We start from the raw sequence: 16,876 nt of genomic DNA on the forward strand, positions 1-16,876 counted from the left end.
TGCAGTAGTTCAGGTTTTCTTTACTTTCACAAGCCAGAACAAAGCCAAAGTTAATTTCTTGGCATATGATTAAAACAAAAACAATTGAATCTTATGGAAATCATTGATATACAGGTGGAAAAAACATTTGAACTTCTATGAAAAACATATTGGAAGTTATAATGATACTCATTTACATTACATTGCACTCACTAACTTCACTAACTGTAGCCTAAGTAATGGTACATTTTCAACCAATACTTAATCACTACCATTGAAATATATATTTATAAACACTTCACATAAGCAACAGTTTGTCTTTTTTACTAATTCCCCATAAATAGTTTGATATAAGTATGACTAAACAGAAGACTTTTTAAGATAATAATTTATGCCATGATTCTGTTGTTTCTAACCACAGAAAAAAAAAGCCAACTTCACAAAACCCTTGAATTGTGCTGTTTAGTTTCTCATGGACTGAATATTTAATTCATGTCATGAATGACCTATTTTAAACTGGCAGTGGGACTTCCTATTTCTGTTTGTATGATAAGCACCTGATGGAATTAAAGCTTTTGATTCATTCTCAAGCTTTTCCATCTGTTTTTTAGCAGAACTAAACTTAAACACAACAACATGAAGAAAATGAATTTCTGCTTGAACACGTTAAACAGACAAAAAGACCAAGAGGCGTAGTTTATTGGTGAAAACAGGATATTATTTTTATTCATATCTGCCAACAGCTATAGATTGTGAATTTGTTTTAGTTACAAACCAGATTTAAGAACATGATACTGTATCATATAAAAGCAGTTGATAATCTCTCATAATGGTTTACAAGTAGGCCTAACTCTAAAGCTCATGGCAATTTATTGTAGTTGCGCTCCCTCTAGTGGTTAAGACAGACAGTGCCACAGCAAAATTAGAATGCTGATTTGGCATAGAAAAAATAAGATTGTGATTGAGAGACTAACAGAATAACAGAGCTGGATAAGTGACAAAATAAGGCAAAGAATCATTTAGCATTCAGGATACAACAGTGAGCCTTCTTTTTATTTTGATTAATCTACTTGATCTCAATCCCATGGATCCTGGCTTCGCCTTCAAAGTACATGTACTTGTACTTCTCAGCACCCTGACGGTTAGGGAAGTGCATTTGAGAACCATCAGAAAAAGTCACCAGGAAATCCTCATTGGTGAATGTGATTTTTATCTAAAGGAAGAAAAGAAACAAGAGAGTATGCTTGTTAAAGAGGACCTATTATGCTCTTTTACAAAAGCCCTTGTTCATGTTTTTTGAACATTTAAGTTTGAAAACCTATTCTAGTAGAGCCCAAAAACCAAATCATGTTGAAATTGTTGCAGCATCTCTCTTCCCAGTCTGTCAGTATTGTTCTGTTTAGTTCCTGTCTCTATGAAGCGCCCTTTCTCTGAAAGCCCAATGTGATCTGATTGGTCAACCGCTTCAAGTGTGTTATGGAAATGTCACGATCCTTACCATAATGGTGAGTTTGAACACACAACAAGTGAGTTTCAACCAGGCCACCCTTCAATCAGGAATTATGTAAATGAGGAATATTGTGACGTGTTTGTTCCCAGAAGAAAACTCAAGACTACAATTGAGCCGTTTCAGGGAGTCATTTTGAGCTTTGTAACTTTGCAGACCTTTTCCATGCTCAAACAGAAACAGTACACACTACTAAAGAAAGTTGAAAATTGAACAAAGCATAGGTCGCACAATTTAAGGGGCCATTACATTTCATCCACAGCCCATTTTATTATCATTTTCTTTATGTTTATACTCAAACAGCAGTTTCATTAAGATATATGAAAGTCTTGTGTCTTGCCTGGAAATCCTCATTCTGATTAAATGGAAAGTTGCTCTCCCTTAGCTCCTCGCACCAGCTGCCGCCCTGGAATGAATTGCACACTATAGTGCGCTGGTCACCATGGGCATCAAAACGAGGGTTTATGTGTAGAGCGATGTCCTCGGCACTGTGACCAATGTTAATGGCAAAACTGCAAAAGAGCAAATGAAAGACATAACTCCTGTTGCTGTTAACATCCTAAATTCGAAAAGTTACTTTGCGGTGGCTTACTTTGTAGAATCGGCCTTGGGGACTCCTGTAATTGTCAAAGTCTGTCCCACCTTGAAGGACATATTCTGCACAAGCACACCCTGTTAGACAGAGTGAGAGCTCATGTTACTCTTTATTCTAAGAGTAATTTGATTTTTGTATATCTCACCGACTGTTTTATTTGGGATATACACTATTAGTATGAATAGCAGAACATGTGTATCCACTTAAATTTGAGTTGTACAGCTGGGCACTGTGCCTGGTTTTCCCTAGAGACCAAAGAGAGACTGCAGCTGTAATGATGGAGTGCACAGAATCATCCTCACAAAAGCAATGCTGTCAATTTTTCCAATGCATTGAAAGGAAAATCCTGGCCCAATGGTAAATGGCAAAGAGCCAGACTTGAACTTTCAAAAAACTGCAGATGTGGCATGTTTGCTCTATTGGAAAACCTCTGTTCTACAAGATGGATACAAGAAGAGCTGTATCTTAAAGTCACCCTGAAATTAAAAGGGTCAATTCTTACTTCTTTTATGGAATATTGCAGTATTCATTATGAATGATTTATCTGTGCACAACATTATTTCTATAAAATTCATGTGCCTTCGTAATCTTCAATCAAAATAACTTGCCCTCCCTCTTGCAGTGACATCTCTTCTCTGAAGACGTGTTTACTGGCGTGAAGGCGGGATCAACCTGTCACTCACATGACATCCAGTAATAGCAAACCACAATGATCCAATCAATTTCCGATGGACAAAATCAACCCCCTACATTTGTTCTTGTTCAAGAAGCCGTTTCACTTGGATATACATCACAATAGGGAAGAAAAGACTATTGCAACTTCCGTTCCATGACGACTTTAATCATTCAATCTTTGAAAACTAATGGCCATGCCATCTCTGTGCAGATCTGGTGTAAGTTGAGAAGCCATGTTGGGTCAGCAGCTGCAAAATCACAAGCTGAATTATACAAGGGCTCTATTGTGATTAACAGCTGCCAAGGAAAGTAGATTTTTATAGCTGTAGCTGGCTGAATAGTGGAGAGGAAAGATGGTCAAAAGAGAGATAGGAGGAGGAAAAGAAGGGAAAATGGTACTTAGACTGAGAATGTGAAAAGATAGATGTGTATCAGAGGTGAATTCTTTCCACATTAGTAACTGTAAACCAGCTCTCAGACAGAAGCTGCTGCAGAACGACACTCTAAGAGCAGTGCGATATGGCTCACTCTTTCTTTCTCAGCTTTCTAAACTGCTTACTTTAACTGCAAAAGGGAAGCTGGCTGGTGAAGTTCAGTCTTAGCACTGCATGGCTGAGTCACACTAATTTCTCTGAGCTAAGAGTGAAAGTGAGCTAAAGGGTCTCCTTTTCAATGTCCCTGCGTCTGTATGGTTTCAGACCATAGTTGGGCTTGAATTGGCCAGTCTTGCTTCATCTGTAGAAATGCCAGAGGATTGAACATGTTAAGGTATGATGAATTACCCTAAAATGCAGAAGAGTTACAAACTACATTGCAAACCCAATAGCCTAAGGCTATGAAGCTAACCTCTGTCCTAAAATTAGCATAATTCTATTTCCATTATTTGATTATGGCTGCATTGCTCAATGAAAAGGCTCACATATAAAGCTAAATTCAATGACTAAATAAATAAAAAATAAATAAAAAATCTGTATGAATTTCTTTCTTCTGCTGAACACAAAGGAAGATATTTTGAATGTGGGTAACTAGATAGTTGATGTACCCCATTGACTTCCATGGTATTTTTTTCCCTACTATGGAAGTCATTGTGGTACATCAACTGTCTGGTTACCCACATTCTTCAAAATATCTTCCTTTGTGTTCAGCAGAAGAAAGAAACTCATACAGGTTTGAAAAAACTTGAGGGTGAGTAAACGATGACAGAATTTTCGTTTTTAAATGAACTATTAATTCAACTAAGGTAAGTCAGATTTTATGAATTGCATTTCCTATTATTTATGAAATATAAACGTAATGTCACTTACCAGTACAACATTATGATAGAAATGGATCTTATGATGGAACCATCAATACATATGAGCATTTAAGATGTGAGTAGTTCACACCCATTAACAATGCACGTGAGGGCGCTTCACACACTATGCACCATACAAACAACAAACACCAATAGCCTATACATATCAGCTGCTACAAGTAGGCTACATATGTTCATAAGTACTGTATAATTTGATGCAACTTATAATATGGAGCATGCATTCTGACATGCTCTCTTGCCTACAAACAAATACAGTCAATTTGACAAAATAGGCCAATATAAATAGGAATAATGAAGCGACGATGCGTTCTAAGATTACTCACGTCCATTTTGACTTCCTTTGCGACCCACAATGAAGTGATATGAAGTCTGGGAGAAAGTTTCGCTGTGTGGAGGGCTTCTTATGACCACTGCGAACTAGGAGTGTTCAGATCTTCAGATGACCGATCTTTATTCTGCCCAATTGCAATTCTTTGTCTGCTCTACCTCGACCAATCGCAAAAGAGGCATGCGGAGTTACTTTATGCAGTCTATTTCTAGGCATACCCTGGTAATACGCTATAAATACATGTAACTAATTAAAACAAGCGACTTTAACCACAATGAATGCTGGTGTACGTTGCGAGCAGATCATAATTAATGTAATTATACGCTTGTAGCCCATAACTAATCTACTAATTAAAGCTTTATTAAAATAATTGGCTTCAGTTTCCAAGGCGATTAAACACGTAATAGGCTACAATTGACAGGCTTATGAAGAGATTGAAAAATGTCACACGTTGTAAAATATATTGATCACATAAGACAATTGATGAGCTGGTATCATAGGTGATGTATTTGTGGTGTGAGTGCTGGAATACCCAGTATTTTGGAGCTGATGACATAAGGGTGTGGCACTGACCATTTGCGCTGCTTTGCGAAACTGACTAGCATTTTCACATGACTGTGTCATTTGCTTATTAATCTAAACTGTACAACCAAGAATTTCAGCATATTGGCAGCAGGTTTGTTTTGAAAGTAAGCCATAACAGCAAAAACAAAACAAAAACAAAGATCAAGGCTCCAGGATGTGACTTAAGTGTCACAAGATAGACTGACCGCAAAATGAGGAAATGCTTTGGAGAAGTGATCGAGACCCCCAAATGCAATTTAGTGCTGCACGATCATATCGCAATCGCGATGTCAAGCCTACGCGATGACGCAAAATGCTGCGATTTTATATGAAATAAACAATTTAGTTCTTGTTCAGTATTTATTTATTCCCGTAGGGAAATTGTGTTTGTAGCGTACACACACAGACATTTGACAAATTCACATTTGGCGTATTAAATATGAATACATAAGAAAATAATCTAATAGTAAACCTAATTAAGGTCTGGCGACTATTTATCCACTTTTTTTTTTTTTTTTTAGGGCTGTTTACGCAATTATTGTTATTATTGCAATTATTAGCAGCATCGCGAAAAGACAAAAAAGAGCGCGCTGCCTGTGAATATACAGACACGTGTGATACACGAATAGATGGAGAACTACGCATTTCAGCATTATCACTAATCTGTGTGTGCATTTTCCTTGAGAAGCAAGTTGACGCATGAAATATGACATTCCCCCCAAATCGTGCAGCCCTAATGCAATTTGAAAGAAACCATGTCAGTTTTACACAGTCAATTTGACAGTTTTATTGAGTTTTAAACAGTGGCTTATAAATGCCCTTTTCCCCCAATCGAAAACACTGATTAACTAGGGTAAAAAAAGACTGAACAACGGAGAAAATGAAAAATAATAGCCTATCTGATCTCAGGATTTCGGTTTCGTCATCTGGTCAGTCAGAGAATATATTTAGAACGTATTATACAATTATGCACAAGCAATAAAATGTTTTGGCAGCAGCAGCAGCCTCAGATAATTGCATGCCCATCTTAATCATCATCATCATGCCAGATGTAGAACACTTTCGAATTAATGGTTCAACATTAATAGGCTTACATTTATGAAACACTTTTAGAAAATAACAGAAAACTACTTGCTGAGATTCACGTGGGCGAGGCACAGTGGTCATATGATGCTGCTGCACAACCAACCCGACCGACGGTGGCGCTCGAACCACAACATTTCTGGACTCGCACACACGAAGAAATTCACCATGGAATCGTACATGCGTCTTCCGCATACTCTAGTAATATCAGTAGCAAGCATATTTGGGTGTTTTAAAGAGATTAGCTATATAAGAGGAAGGAATGGGCCACAAAACTAGAAAAGACGTCATACATTCCTTTCAAGTGAACTTCTTCGCTATGGGTCTTTTAAATACATTTCCATGGGATGTAAGTAGCACATTGACTTGCAACATCAGTGTATTAAACATTACTTACGATTGATTTTTTATGTCTTCATTTGTTCCATGATTAACACAATATGTTTTTGTAGTCTTTAGACAAAGAACTTACAACTTCAGAAACTTCAGGCATCATAATGGACATTCTTCAGAAGGTAAAGAAGCTACTGTGAAAGTGAACGAATGAGTCTATTAATACAATTAAAGTAACTTTTTTTGCAGACATGTTTGCATCCCATTTGTCTCAAGAATCCCCCCTCTTTAAAATACAGAAGACGCTTCCTAACAGAATTGATAAAAAGGGTTGGCTTTGTTTCTTTACATAACTTATAAAACATGTTTTACACTTTTTCTACTGATTTTGAGATACTGCTTGTTTAATTTGAAGAATTATTTTTGTAGCATGAAATGATAGCTGCTGAACCTCTGGATGAACTGTATGAAGCGCTTGGCAAGCTCATGTGTGCTCAGGAGGAGGATGTATGCTACAAAACCTACTTTCTGGTAAGTTAGATCATAGAACTGGACCTTATTCCTTATAACAGTTACAATAAAGTGTTCGATCTCAAAAGCCAACAGGAGATGCGGTTAGTCTAGCAGAGAACGTGGCCCTCATCGCTCAGGGCACCACAGGTCTGGTTACCTGGGAGGCCGCCCTGTACCTGGCTGAATGGGCTCTGGAAAATACACACATCTTCAAAAGCAAGCAAGTCTGACACTTCACAGCTCTCTGGTTGATTACATTTGTTGTTTCTTTATATTATATCATTTTATGTTATACAGTGGATATATATCCAAAAATCTGAGACAACACTGAAAATCTGGGATTACCGCCATTTAATGTTTATGTGATATTTTAGAGTTTTGAGGGGGGGGAAGAAATGTGTAATACAATTGATTAGAAATACTATTGCTCGGTCATTAATCAAGTAAAAAAAAAAAAAGGCACTTAAATTGATAATATAATTAGTAATTTAAAATTGTATTTAATTATATATACACTACTGTTCAAAGGTTGGGGTCAGAAAGGTTTTTTTTTTTTTTTCAGAATGGATACATTAATTTTTTTTCTTTTTATTTTTTTATGCAAAAAAAAAAAAAAACATCCGACAAGAAAATGAAATCAAGTAGACAAATCAAAATAATTAGAATAACACAATAAAAAAAGAAGTAAAAAAAAATATATATATATTTATATATATATATAATTAACAATAGTTACAGCCAAAGACTTTTTAACCATTGTCATTGTCCATTGCATATTCGAAAAGGAGTGGGAAGAAGAAGAAAAAAAAACTTATTTTCATACATCTACTTTGTTATACCCCAAAGCAATACAAAAAGTACATCAATTAGGTAAACAAGGAAAAAAATATTTAAATAACTACTATGAAAGAATAAATTATAAATTGATCAAAGGTGACTCACTGACATTTACATTGCTACAAAATTTATTCCCAATGAATGCTGTTCTTTTGAAGATTATATTCAAAGAATCTTTAAAGAAATGTATCATGGTTTCTACAAAAAAAAAAAAAAAAATAGGCAGCACAAAGTGTGTTCAACATTGATAGTAAGAAATCAAATCAGCATATTAGAATGATTTCTGAATTATCATGTGACACTGAAGACTGGAGTAATGATGCTGAAAATTTAGCTTTGGCGTTACAGGAATAAATTAAATTACTTTAAAATAGAATAAAATGCTATTTTAATTTGTAATAAGTAATCCTTGGCGAGCATAAGATTTCTTTCAAAAACATTTAAAAAAAAAACTTACCGACCCCAAACTTTTGAACAGTAGCGTATGAGAAACAAGAACAGAGTGACAAGCTACTAATTGAGGTCTGAATAAAGTGAAGTGACTTTATTTTGTTAATTGTTTAAATTATTACATTTATGCTGCCATACATTTACATTTTGGCTGTACATGCAGGACAGTGCTAGAGCTGGGCAGTGGAATTGGACTTACGGGCATTGTAGTATGTCGATCATCCAGCCTAACCAAATACATCTTCAGCGACTGCCATCAAACTGTGCTTCAGAGGCTGAAGGACAATATCACAAACTGCTTAACTAACTCTGACAGCAACAGTGCATCAGTGAGCGTGGAGGAACTGCACTGGGAAAATGTGTCTGATGAACAGCTGCAAAGAATACAGGCCAACACCATCATTGCTGCAGGTGACACAAAACATGTGTTTTGTATATTACACACATAAAATGTGAATATTTCAATTCACAAATGAAACACTTTCAAGATTACACACATTATACTTTCAAATGTGATTTATTCTAATTTAATGATTAGAGGGCCTCTGAATAACATATATTGCCTGAGAAGTCTTCAGTAACATTGCTCTGTTTGTTTGAACCAGATGTGGTGTACGATCCTGACATAATTGCTTGTTTGGTGAAGCTGTTGAGCAGGCTTCTAAACTGCAAAGTTCAAGAAAACCATCCTGATGTTTACATTGCATCTACTGTACGTAACCCACAGACATATGACTGTTTCAAGGAAGAATTGGGTAGGTTTCATACTATTAATACTTTTCTATTCCATTACACTATTGGTTTAAAACATTTTCATTATTCCTGATTCTTCATAATAAATGAAACATTTCATTTATTTACAGAAAGGGCTGGACTGAGACATGTCATCATGAAAGATTCTGTCGCTCAAGTATTTCCATACAACCGAGCCTCCACTATAGAAATGATCAAAATATATGTATGACAAAAACGATCTCTTTGTAATAAAGTGTTTATTTACATATTATTTACAAGGAAAGTGTGCTTTTTAATCTCATATTCAAGTCTTTCCCAGTAGCACTACTGCAATCCTGATTGTCCCGTTGTGGGGACAGTTAGCTTAAAAAATATGTACCCTGTGCAAATACCTGACAGTAACTTTCCATAGAATGGGAGTCAAAGGATTTGAGAGGATGCTACATGAGCCCATCACCTAGATGGTCAGTCGCAGTGCTCTTTAATAAGCGGAAGGACGTTTTGGTCCCAATTCTCATTCCAGCGCTGCTGCCCACTTTCCCTTAGATTCTTCCTGAAGATGCCCAGTTTCCCCTGATCACCAGGGAAGTCTGAAAACAGAAGCTACAAAGATACCAGAATTAGCCGTGAGCATTTATCACAATTGTCAAAAGACAAAAGTCTTGATCTTAAATGTCTTGCCTTTAACTGTTGAGACAGCTCATTGGAGTCTTTGAAAATGAGCCCATTCTCCTCGTGTTTCACCAACTCATGCAAGCTAACAAGATACAGATAATGAGCAGATGTAATTGTTCCCTGCATGACACCTAACATATGTTAGCATAACGAATCTCACAATCTTACCACTGAAAGTGTATGGCACAGACTGGCAGACAACATCCAAACATGTCAACCACTTTCATCGGAAGGTCAAGACCACTGGAGGATTTGTGCAAGCAGACCCCAAGATCAGCAGAACCTGTGCCGAAAAACATCAGAGAACAGCAAGCTCATGTAAATGCATGTATTTTAAGCCAAAACAACCAGGGGTCAGCAAAATGTGAAAACCTGGCCTATGAAGTTTAAATGGTTGATGATGAGTTCCGCGTACCAAGTAAAACTGGATAATCCTCTGCTTCCAGCCATGGAGTGCAAATCTTGACATGTTGAAATTCTTTAGAGTCAATCAGCTTCTTGTAATACTCCTTTTGAGGACCTTTACCTGTATTGACAAATCAAAGTGTTTGAAACATACAAACACAGGCTGAACATTTATTCATATTAGACTCAGTGTTGTGTACCTGTAATCACGCAGACCAATGATGGAAGTTTGTCCTCTTCCTCAACAAACTTCTCGTACTCTATTGGAGATGGAAATAAATCAGATGTTGGAGATTACATAGTCTAATAGGTTTTAAAATATTGAAAAGATGAATATATAATAAAAACGCTAATATTGTAAAATATTATTTATATTAGAATTTAAAATAAGTTTTCTATTTTAATATATATTTAAAATGTAATTGTGATGACAAAGTTGTATCAGTGTAACGTGATCCTGTTTTGCTTTTTCTTATTAATGTTGAAAACAGTGCTGCTTAATTCTTTGTTGTTGTTGAGGAAACTATAATACACTTTTTTAGGTTCTTTGATTAATAGAAAATTCAAAAGAACAAAATTGATTTGCTGAATAAACATACTAATTTGTTTCAAACTTTTTACTAACTTCAAACTTTTGAACAGTAGTGTATATGGAGAGATAAAAATAATAATAATAACCTTGAAGGGCTTGTAAAAGAATTGAGAAGTCTTCATCCTCTGTTAGAGAACATAAATAATGAAGAGTTATGACATTTCAAATAAGCGAAACAAAGGACAACATCCCTATAGCTCAGCGTAGACGGCACTGACCCGTCCAGCTGGTGCTGCTGATAAGCAGAGCAGGTCGTCCAGCAGAGCGCGTCACAGCACCTGTATGAGTGTTTCGCTCTGTGAAGGCTGTCAGTTCCATGTGCTCCTTAGTGACATCAGAACTAAGAAGTTATAAAGAGGAATATGTAAAGCACTAATAAAATGACAAAACCTAAATAGGAACAGAGCTGACTGGTGTTAACTACTATTTGTGCGATTTAATGGAATAAGAGCAAATGGCTCAACATGAAAATACTTACCTAGGCCTAAATGGTGAATAAACACTGCTCATTCTGACAAACAGCTCATGTTGAAGTTTCAGAGGGGTTTCTCTGAATATCGCGGGTGGCTTGTCATATAATGTGGTTGCCCTACAATTGCAAGATTAATAAACTGGCTTGTCTTGTAAATAAATTAAAGTTTTATTATTATTACTATTAATATTATTTGATTTAATAAAAAATAATAAAAATATTACATTAAACATACTCAATATTCCAGTTCTTCCGAAGATCTTCCCTCATTGCGTTAGTGACACATAAGTTATGATCCGAGAAACATCCAAAGAGTTTCTCATACCTACCAACAACACAAAGCACAGTTCAGACATTTTCCAAACACCACTTAAAATAGTGTCTTTAAGAGATATTTTTCATGTGTTACTTACCATTTTGCCACCTTAACAATTAGATGATTCTCCCCATGAGTAAGAGCCATTATGGAGTATCCATAGTTGTGCCAGTCTATGATGAACTGGTTTCCCCTGAAACGACTGGCCACCCATGCCACTGCTATAGCTGGCAGTCCTGGAGGGTTCTATGGAATGCACAGATGTGACTTAAAATTTCACTTTAAGACATAATCAGATATCAAAACTACTTGTTAAAATAGACAAGACACCTGCATAAGGATATAGCCTTGGTCCTCAATCTTCATCAACACATAGAACAGCTGGAAAGACTGGAGTATCACCTTTGAAACATACCTAAAAATTTTGGGGCCAACTGAAAGGAAAATGAAGATTGCATTCTTTATATCAGAACGACTGTCCATGGTCTGTTGTGCTTGCAAATATGCTTTATATTATATGTTTGTATTACCTCTAAGCCCCATTAGTTCTGAAATAGGAAGTATGTCTATCCTGTCATCCTCAAGAATGTCTTGATGAGGTTTAGAACCTATGTGAGCAAAATGCCAGTGTTAGGGGTGCTAAAAACTAGCACTGTGACCTGTATAATGCATACCTACGTGATTTGTCGTTTATTAGCATGCCTTACAGACATGGGGGCTACATTTATGGGCATTTGGTATCATGCATAAAAGCAAAAAAAAAAAAATGCAATGAGAAGTGCATGCGTTAAAATGTATATACCAAGAAAGCCAATTAAGGTGACACTGTATCCATGTCTGCTGAGAGAGAGCGCATGATACTGCATGCGAGGACTGCGCCCTATATCTCCCAGCACCAACACGCAAACGTTCAAATGTGCAAGTTCATCTCGTCCCCTCAATCCACTGGCTAGTACAAAAATAAGCACCACTACAGCGACCGGTAGAAGAGCCCACGATAAGCTTAGCCCCGATAAAAGTCCTAAAACAACCAATGAAACTGTCACCACAGCTACTGCCGCATTGGCATCCGCCATTGTGTTTTCCTGATTATGACGTGGCTTAAAGTAGGACATGAAATTTAAAGAGACACGAACCACAGCGAATACACCTATAATTGCATTAACATTCTTAAACAGCATGTCAGTCATGTCGTTCGTACATTTTGAAGGGATTTTGATGTTAATAATCGCTAAAAGTATACAGTTCCTAACAACAAATTAATTTAATAAACATTTTATTTTTAATAATTTTGAATGTCATAATTCACTGTAGGCTATGCTTTTATTATCATTGCACACATTGTATAACGAAACTAGTGCAAACCTTTCGGTGCTTTACGAGCGACATTATTTACATATGTAGTCTACAACATAAAAAAGTAAATATTAGAAACACTAAAAAATGTGTTGCATATAAATTCCATAATCCAATCATTAACAAAAATGTAAATTTCAAACAAAAAGAACTGGTCACAGGTAAAACAGATAATATAAAAAACTACTAAAATATTATTGCGGCATGAAAATATTATTATTAGCCTATTATTATTCCAGATGTTTTTGATGTTATCGTCAGTGGAGAAAGATGCTTTTTACAGATGATGTATACAAACAGAGAACCTTGAGAAAGAAAGAAAGAAAGAAAGAAAGAAAGAAAGAAAGAAAGAAAGAAAGAAAGAAAGAAAGAAAGAAAGAAAGAAAGAAAGAAAGAAAGAAAGAAAGAAAGAAAGAAAGAAAGAAAGAAAGAAAGAAAGAAAGAAAGAAAGAAAGAAAGAAAGAAAGAAAGAAAGAAAGAAAGAAAGAAAGAAATTAGTATTTTTAAGCAAAAGCAATTATTCAAACTATGTGGCACCCCGCGGTTTCAGGGGACCTGAGTCACGTGATGGATTTGCTTTGCCAAACAGCTTCGCCTTTTAAATAAGGAAAAAAGCTACTGGATAGACTTCTCGTCCATTAACGTTTTGCCCCGTTTGTTTTTTAATATTCTATATAGCTCTTAAAATGTGGTTTCCTTTCCTTGTACTTATCTTTCTCTCGTCTACAATTGATTTATCAAACCAGGATGTGATTGATAACATACTTATGAGTTTATCCAAGGGAATCACATACTTTGATATGCAGGGCAGAAACATCAACCTGGACGGTGTTGTTGGATACATAATACTTAAAGGTAAACCATTATGTTACAGTTTGAATCTATTCAAACAGCCTATAGGCTGTGTTTTAAAACACGTTTGTTTGAGTGCCATAATAATTCAACTTTTTTATTGTAAGTTTGCAATGTACAGAACAAAAACATCTGTCATGTAGCTTTTCAAGAGTCTTATTTTAATTTAATTTTAATTTTAAGACTCTTGAAAAGCTACATGACAGATATTTTTGTTCTGTACATTGCAAACGGACCGATTTACTTGACACTGACTGGACTCGGTTGTAAAATTAACTGAGCCCAGTTCGTTTCAGGATTGTCGATGTTTAATGGAATGTCTATCAGCCTAATTCGAGTCTGTTGAGGTTCTCCTCGCGCAATCAATGTTGTCTTTTGGCGCCACACCGCCACTTGCGCTGTTATAGCCCAACCATATTTTTTTCTTAATGACTTTTTAAACAAAACACTAAAGTTTTTTTTCATGATTATATTTGTGATATGTAGCCTAGTAAAATCTATTCCGGTTTCTGTAATCTTTCTATTTACTGCACGTTCTGAGTTGTTTACAGATTTATAAAGTAAATTTTTAGGTCATTTTTAGAACCTCAACGTTTTATGTTGACCTCCTTTCTAGGGTTCAGTGCTTTATTGAGGGCTCAACCCAGCTAACAGGGAACGTTCTCAGAACATTGGCTAACGTTCTCTGAAAGTTCTCTAAAAGTTATCAAAAAAACGTTCTTTCTGTAACGTTAATACAACGTTTATATAACGAGATAATTGAACGTTCTAATAACGTTTTTAATAACGTTCTTTTAACCAATAAATAACGTTAATACAACATCTAAAAAACTGGACGTTTTGAACGTTCCTAGAACATTCAGAATTAACGTTTTTATAACTTAATGGGAACGTTATGGAAACGTTCTTATAACCTAAGAATTGAACGTTCTAATAACGTTTGAATAACCAAGCCAGAACATTAATACAACGTTTATATAACAGGAGAATTGAACGTTCTAATAACGTTTTGAATAACGTTCTTAAAACTAAGAAATAACGTTAATACAACGTCTAAAAAACTGGACGCTTTGAACGTTCCCAGAACATTGAGAAATTTAGAACTTAACGGGAACATTATGGAAACGTTCTTATAACCTAAAATTGTTAGCTGGTTTTACCTATTGTATTACCTCTAAGCCCCATTAGTTCTGAAATAGGACGTATGTCTATCCTGTCATCCTCAAGAATGTCTTGATGAGGTTTAGAACCTATGTGAGCAAAATGCCAGTGTTAGGGGTGCTAAAAACTAGCACTGTGACCTGTATAATGCATACCTACGTGATTTGTCGTTTATTGGCATGCCTTACAGACATGGGGGCTACATTTATGGGCATTTGGTATCATGCATAAAAGCAAAAAAAAAAATGTTGCAATGAGAAGTGCATGCACCCCCCCCCCCCCCATAATCTGATGTTTTTTTTAAAGTAAATAATCCATCGAGGTTCACCATAGCCGCATCGTATGTCTGCTTATATAATTCAGCGCAGCTGCAGGAGGCAACACGAACTTGGCCGCATTCGGATTTTCTGAGTCTCTCTCAGCGCGCAGCTGCAGTTTCAATGCTGAAGAGACTGAACAAGAGCCTTTCTACTGCCGTCAACTCTCTTCAGGAGACAGACCCCAATTACTTCAAAGGTAACACTCTTTGAAAAGAAACCCTTTTTCAAAATCCAGTTTAATAATGACATAGAAAACCTGAACTGTTTCTCCTGAGCAGAGTTTGAGCCCATTTTGCACAGCTCCTTTTGGTCCCTGCCTGCAGAATGGGGCTCCACAGACCCCTCACTGGTTTATACCTCAGTGAGGTCTATGGAGTGCTATGATGAGCACCTGAGTGACAAGTGCATGACTCTCCTTCTAGGAACATGGTAAGACGATTGTAGAATAGAATAAAAATACAATCAAAAGGGTATAAATATCAGTCAATAAAAGGTAGCCTAACTGTTATTTTATTGAAAGGAAAGACAATGGAACCCCATGTATTGTGACCAAGTCCTGTAGAGACACAATGACACAGTTTGGATGTCCACACTATTCCTTGTCCCACCAGCTACTGTACTTCATGATAGGAACAATGGTAACCACTCTATTAGTCTTTACTATAGTATAAGCAAATGATTGTTTACCTTTTGTTAAAGGCATAGTTCACCCAAAAACAAATATTTACTCTCACCCTCAAGTTGTTCCAAACCCGTATGAGTTTCTTTCTTCTGTTGAACACAAAAGAAGATATTTTTAAGAATGTTGGTAAGCAAACATTTAATGGTCCCCATTTACTTCCATATAAAATACTCATTTTTGGGTGAACGATCCCTTTAAGAACAGAGAAAGTATAACACATTTCTGGTGTACTTTGAAGTAAATCTGTGTATCTTCAGTCTGACACTTGTGTCCTCAGAAAGGGTGCTCCAGAATGCTCAAGGGGGACCTGAGATTGTCTCGTGTCAACATAACTGTGGAACATTATAAGAGAATCTTCTGCACCAACATGATAAAAAGCAACCAGGACATTTTCAAGAATGGTCTTACTGGCCAAATGCAGGACATCTTCATAGAAAACAGTTAGTATATGCTATAGACTAGAGTGAATAAATGAATGGAGAAAAATTCTTATAACATCCACTTAATGCATTTTTTTTTTTTTACAGTTCTTTTATGTGGTTTAGAGGGATTCTCAGACTTCTATAAACTGGACTGGTTACAGTCTATTTTAACATGGCAAGACCAAGAAGTGGGTTGTTTTGGCAAAGAAGGTGAGTTAAATCATGTTAAATATACACTTAAAAATATCCTAATCCCTAAATGACCTTTTAAACTGTCAATTGCGATATTGTTTTTTCCCCTCAGAGGACATCTCCCAGATCTTTGAGGAATTTCTGGATGCACCCCACAAACGGGTGAAAAGAAGGGAAAAAACGCTGACAGGTGTTAGTTTTAAAAATGAAGAATTACTTCGTTAACATGACACAGTTGTACTGTCTGAAACTAACTCGTACATGTTTCTTTTCATAGATGGCTGCTCAAGTCATATGACAGGAGTTGCAGTGAGCACATTAGGAGGTTTCCTCAACTATTACCTTTCAGAACAGGACATAACGAAGAGACCCTTAATTTAAGGGCCATGCTTAATGAGATAATGGTCCCAGAACCCGATTTCCTTCTTTATCAGGCTTTAGATGTATTTGGTATTTATTCTTTCCTCTAGGATCACTTCTCTGTGAATGTGTGGTAGATTTAATGCTGTCTAGGTGA

General features: G+C 36.2%; 4 protein-coding genes across 6 annotated transcripts; 2 read left to right on the forward strand and 2 right to left on the reverse strand.

Moving 5' to 3' along the window:
* Window positions 1–675: 675 nt before the first annotated feature.
* LOC308687381 (beta-galactoside-binding lectin-like) lies at window positions 676–6,145 on the reverse strand. Its single transcript, XM_081359914.1, has 4 exons — window positions 4,395–6,145; window positions 2,079–2,158; window positions 1,827–1,998; window positions 676–1,192 (listed from the first exon to the last, which is right to left on the reverse strand). The coding sequence occupies exons 1-4, from the start codon at window positions 4,398–4,400 to the stop codon at window positions 1,046–1,048; spliced, it is 405 nt and encodes a 134-aa protein (XP_081216040.1). The 5' UTR covers window positions 4,401–6,145; the 3' UTR covers window positions 676–1,045.
* A 9-nt stretch (window positions 6,146–6,154) lies between these two features.
* eef2kmt (eukaryotic elongation factor 2 lysine methyltransferase) lies at window positions 6,155–9,300 on the forward strand. Of its 2 annotated transcripts, XM_081359940.1 has the most exons (8): window positions 6,155–6,395; window positions 6,499–6,561; window positions 6,629–6,709; window positions 6,809–6,910; window positions 6,979–7,112; window positions 8,343–8,590; window positions 8,785–8,934; window positions 9,043–9,300. In XM_081359940.1, the coding sequence occupies exons 1-8, from the start codon at window positions 6,309–6,311 to the stop codon at window positions 9,141–9,143; spliced, it is 966 nt and encodes a 321-aa protein (XP_081216066.1). In that variant the 5' UTR covers window positions 6,155–6,308; the 3' UTR covers window positions 9,144–9,300. The 2 variants fall into 2 exon arrangements, with proteins under 2 accessions (XP_081216066.1, XP_081216067.1); XM_081359941.1 differs by lacking the exon at window positions 6,629–6,709 and having other exon boundaries at window positions 6,162–6,395; window positions 9,043–9,184.
* Window positions 8,254–12,466, reverse strand: alg1 (ALG1 chitobiosyldiphosphodolichol beta-mannosyltransferase). Of its 2 annotated transcripts, XR_014029737.1 has the most exons (14): window positions 12,177–12,464; window positions 11,905–11,982; window positions 11,705–11,808; window positions 11,472–11,620; window positions 11,294–11,383; window positions 11,065–11,175; window positions 10,805–10,926; window positions 10,673–10,711; window positions 10,195–10,254; window positions 10,005–10,115; window positions 9,758–9,872; window positions 9,596–9,671; window positions 9,307–9,517; window positions 8,254–8,553 (listed from the first exon to the last, which is right to left on the reverse strand). XR_014029737.1 is itself a non-coding variant. In XM_081359929.1 (13 exons), the coding sequence occupies exons 1-13, from the start codon at window positions 12,448–12,450 to the stop codon at window positions 9,380–9,382; spliced, it is 1,467 nt and encodes a 488-aa protein (XP_081216055.1). In that variant the 5' UTR covers window positions 12,451–12,466; the 3' UTR covers window positions 8,682–9,379. The 2 variants fall into 2 exon arrangements, 1 of the variants encoding a protein (XP_081216055.1); XM_081359929.1 differs by lacking the exon at window positions 8,254–8,553 and having other exon boundaries at window positions 8,682–9,517; window positions 12,177–12,466.
* A 1,001-nt stretch (window positions 12,467–13,467) lies between these two features.
* On the forward strand, window positions 13,468–16,816 carry cUnh16orf89 (chromosome Un C16orf89 homolog). Its single transcript, XM_081371858.1, has 8 exons — window positions 13,468–13,585; window positions 15,107–15,259; window positions 15,342–15,492; window positions 15,584–15,701; window positions 16,023–16,185; window positions 16,273–16,377; window positions 16,472–16,549; window positions 16,637–16,816. The coding sequence occupies exons 1-8, from the start codon at window positions 13,498–13,500 to the stop codon at window positions 16,738–16,740; spliced, it is 960 nt and encodes a 319-aa protein (XP_081227984.1). The 5' UTR covers window positions 13,468–13,497; the 3' UTR covers window positions 16,741–16,816.
* Window positions 16,817–16,876: the final 60 nt, after the last annotated feature.

This window comes from Scardinius erythrophthalmus (assembly GCF_964197995.2).
Source record: "Scardinius erythrophthalmus genome assembly, chromosome: 1".
Lineage (NCBI taxonomy): Eukaryota > Metazoa > Chordata > Actinopteri > Cypriniformes > Leuciscidae > Scardinius > Scardinius erythrophthalmus.

Excerpts from the sequence above, each read along its gene's own strand:
- LOC308687381 (XM_081359914.1), bottom strand. Across the intron at positions 1,999-2,078 it reads CCCAAGGCCGATTCTACAAA|TTTTGCCATTAACATTGGTC; the intron begins GTAAGCCACCGC and ends GCTCTTTTGCAG. Across the intron at positions 1,193-1,826 it reads ATCAGAATGAGGATTTCCAG|ATAAAAATCACATTCACCAA; the intron begins GCAAGACACAAG and ends TTCTTCCTTTAG.
- eef2kmt (XM_081359940.1), top strand. The coding sequence starts at position 6,309 with ATGGGCCACAAAACTAGAAAAGACGTCATACATTCCTTTCAAGTGAAC. Across the intron at positions 6,396-6,498 it reads TAAATACATTTCCATGGGAT|TCTTTAGACAAAGAACTTAC; the intron begins GTAAGTAGCACA and ends ATGTTTTTGTAG. Across the intron at positions 6,710-6,808 it reads TAACAGAATTGATAAAAAGG|CATGAAATGATAGCTGCTGA; the intron begins GTTGGCTTTGTT and ends TTATTTTTGTAG.
- alg1 (XM_081359929.1), bottom strand. The coding sequence starts at position 12,450 with ATGGCGGATGCCAATGCGGCAGTAGCTGTGGTGACAGTTTCATTGGTT. Across the intron at positions 10,927-11,064 it reads TATTCACCATTTAGGCCTAG|TTCTGATGTCACTAAGGAGC; the intron begins GTAAGTATTTTC and ends ATAACTTCTTAG. Across the intron at positions 9,672-9,757 it reads TGTGCCATACACTTTCAGTG|CTTGCATGAGTTGGTGAAAC; the intron begins GTAAGATTGTGA and ends GTATCTTGTTAG.
- cUnh16orf89 (XM_081371858.1), top strand. The coding sequence starts at position 13,498 with ATGAGTTTATCCAAGGGAATCACATACTTTGATATGCAGGGCAGAAAC. Across the intron at positions 15,493-15,583 it reads ACTCTCCTTCTAGGAACATG|GAAAGACAATGGAACCCCAT; the intron begins GTAAGACGATTG and ends TTTTATTGAAAG. Across the intron at positions 15,702-16,022 it reads ACTTCATGATAGGAACAATG|AAAGGGTGCTCCAGAATGCT; the intron begins GTAACCACTCTA and ends TTGTGTCCTCAG.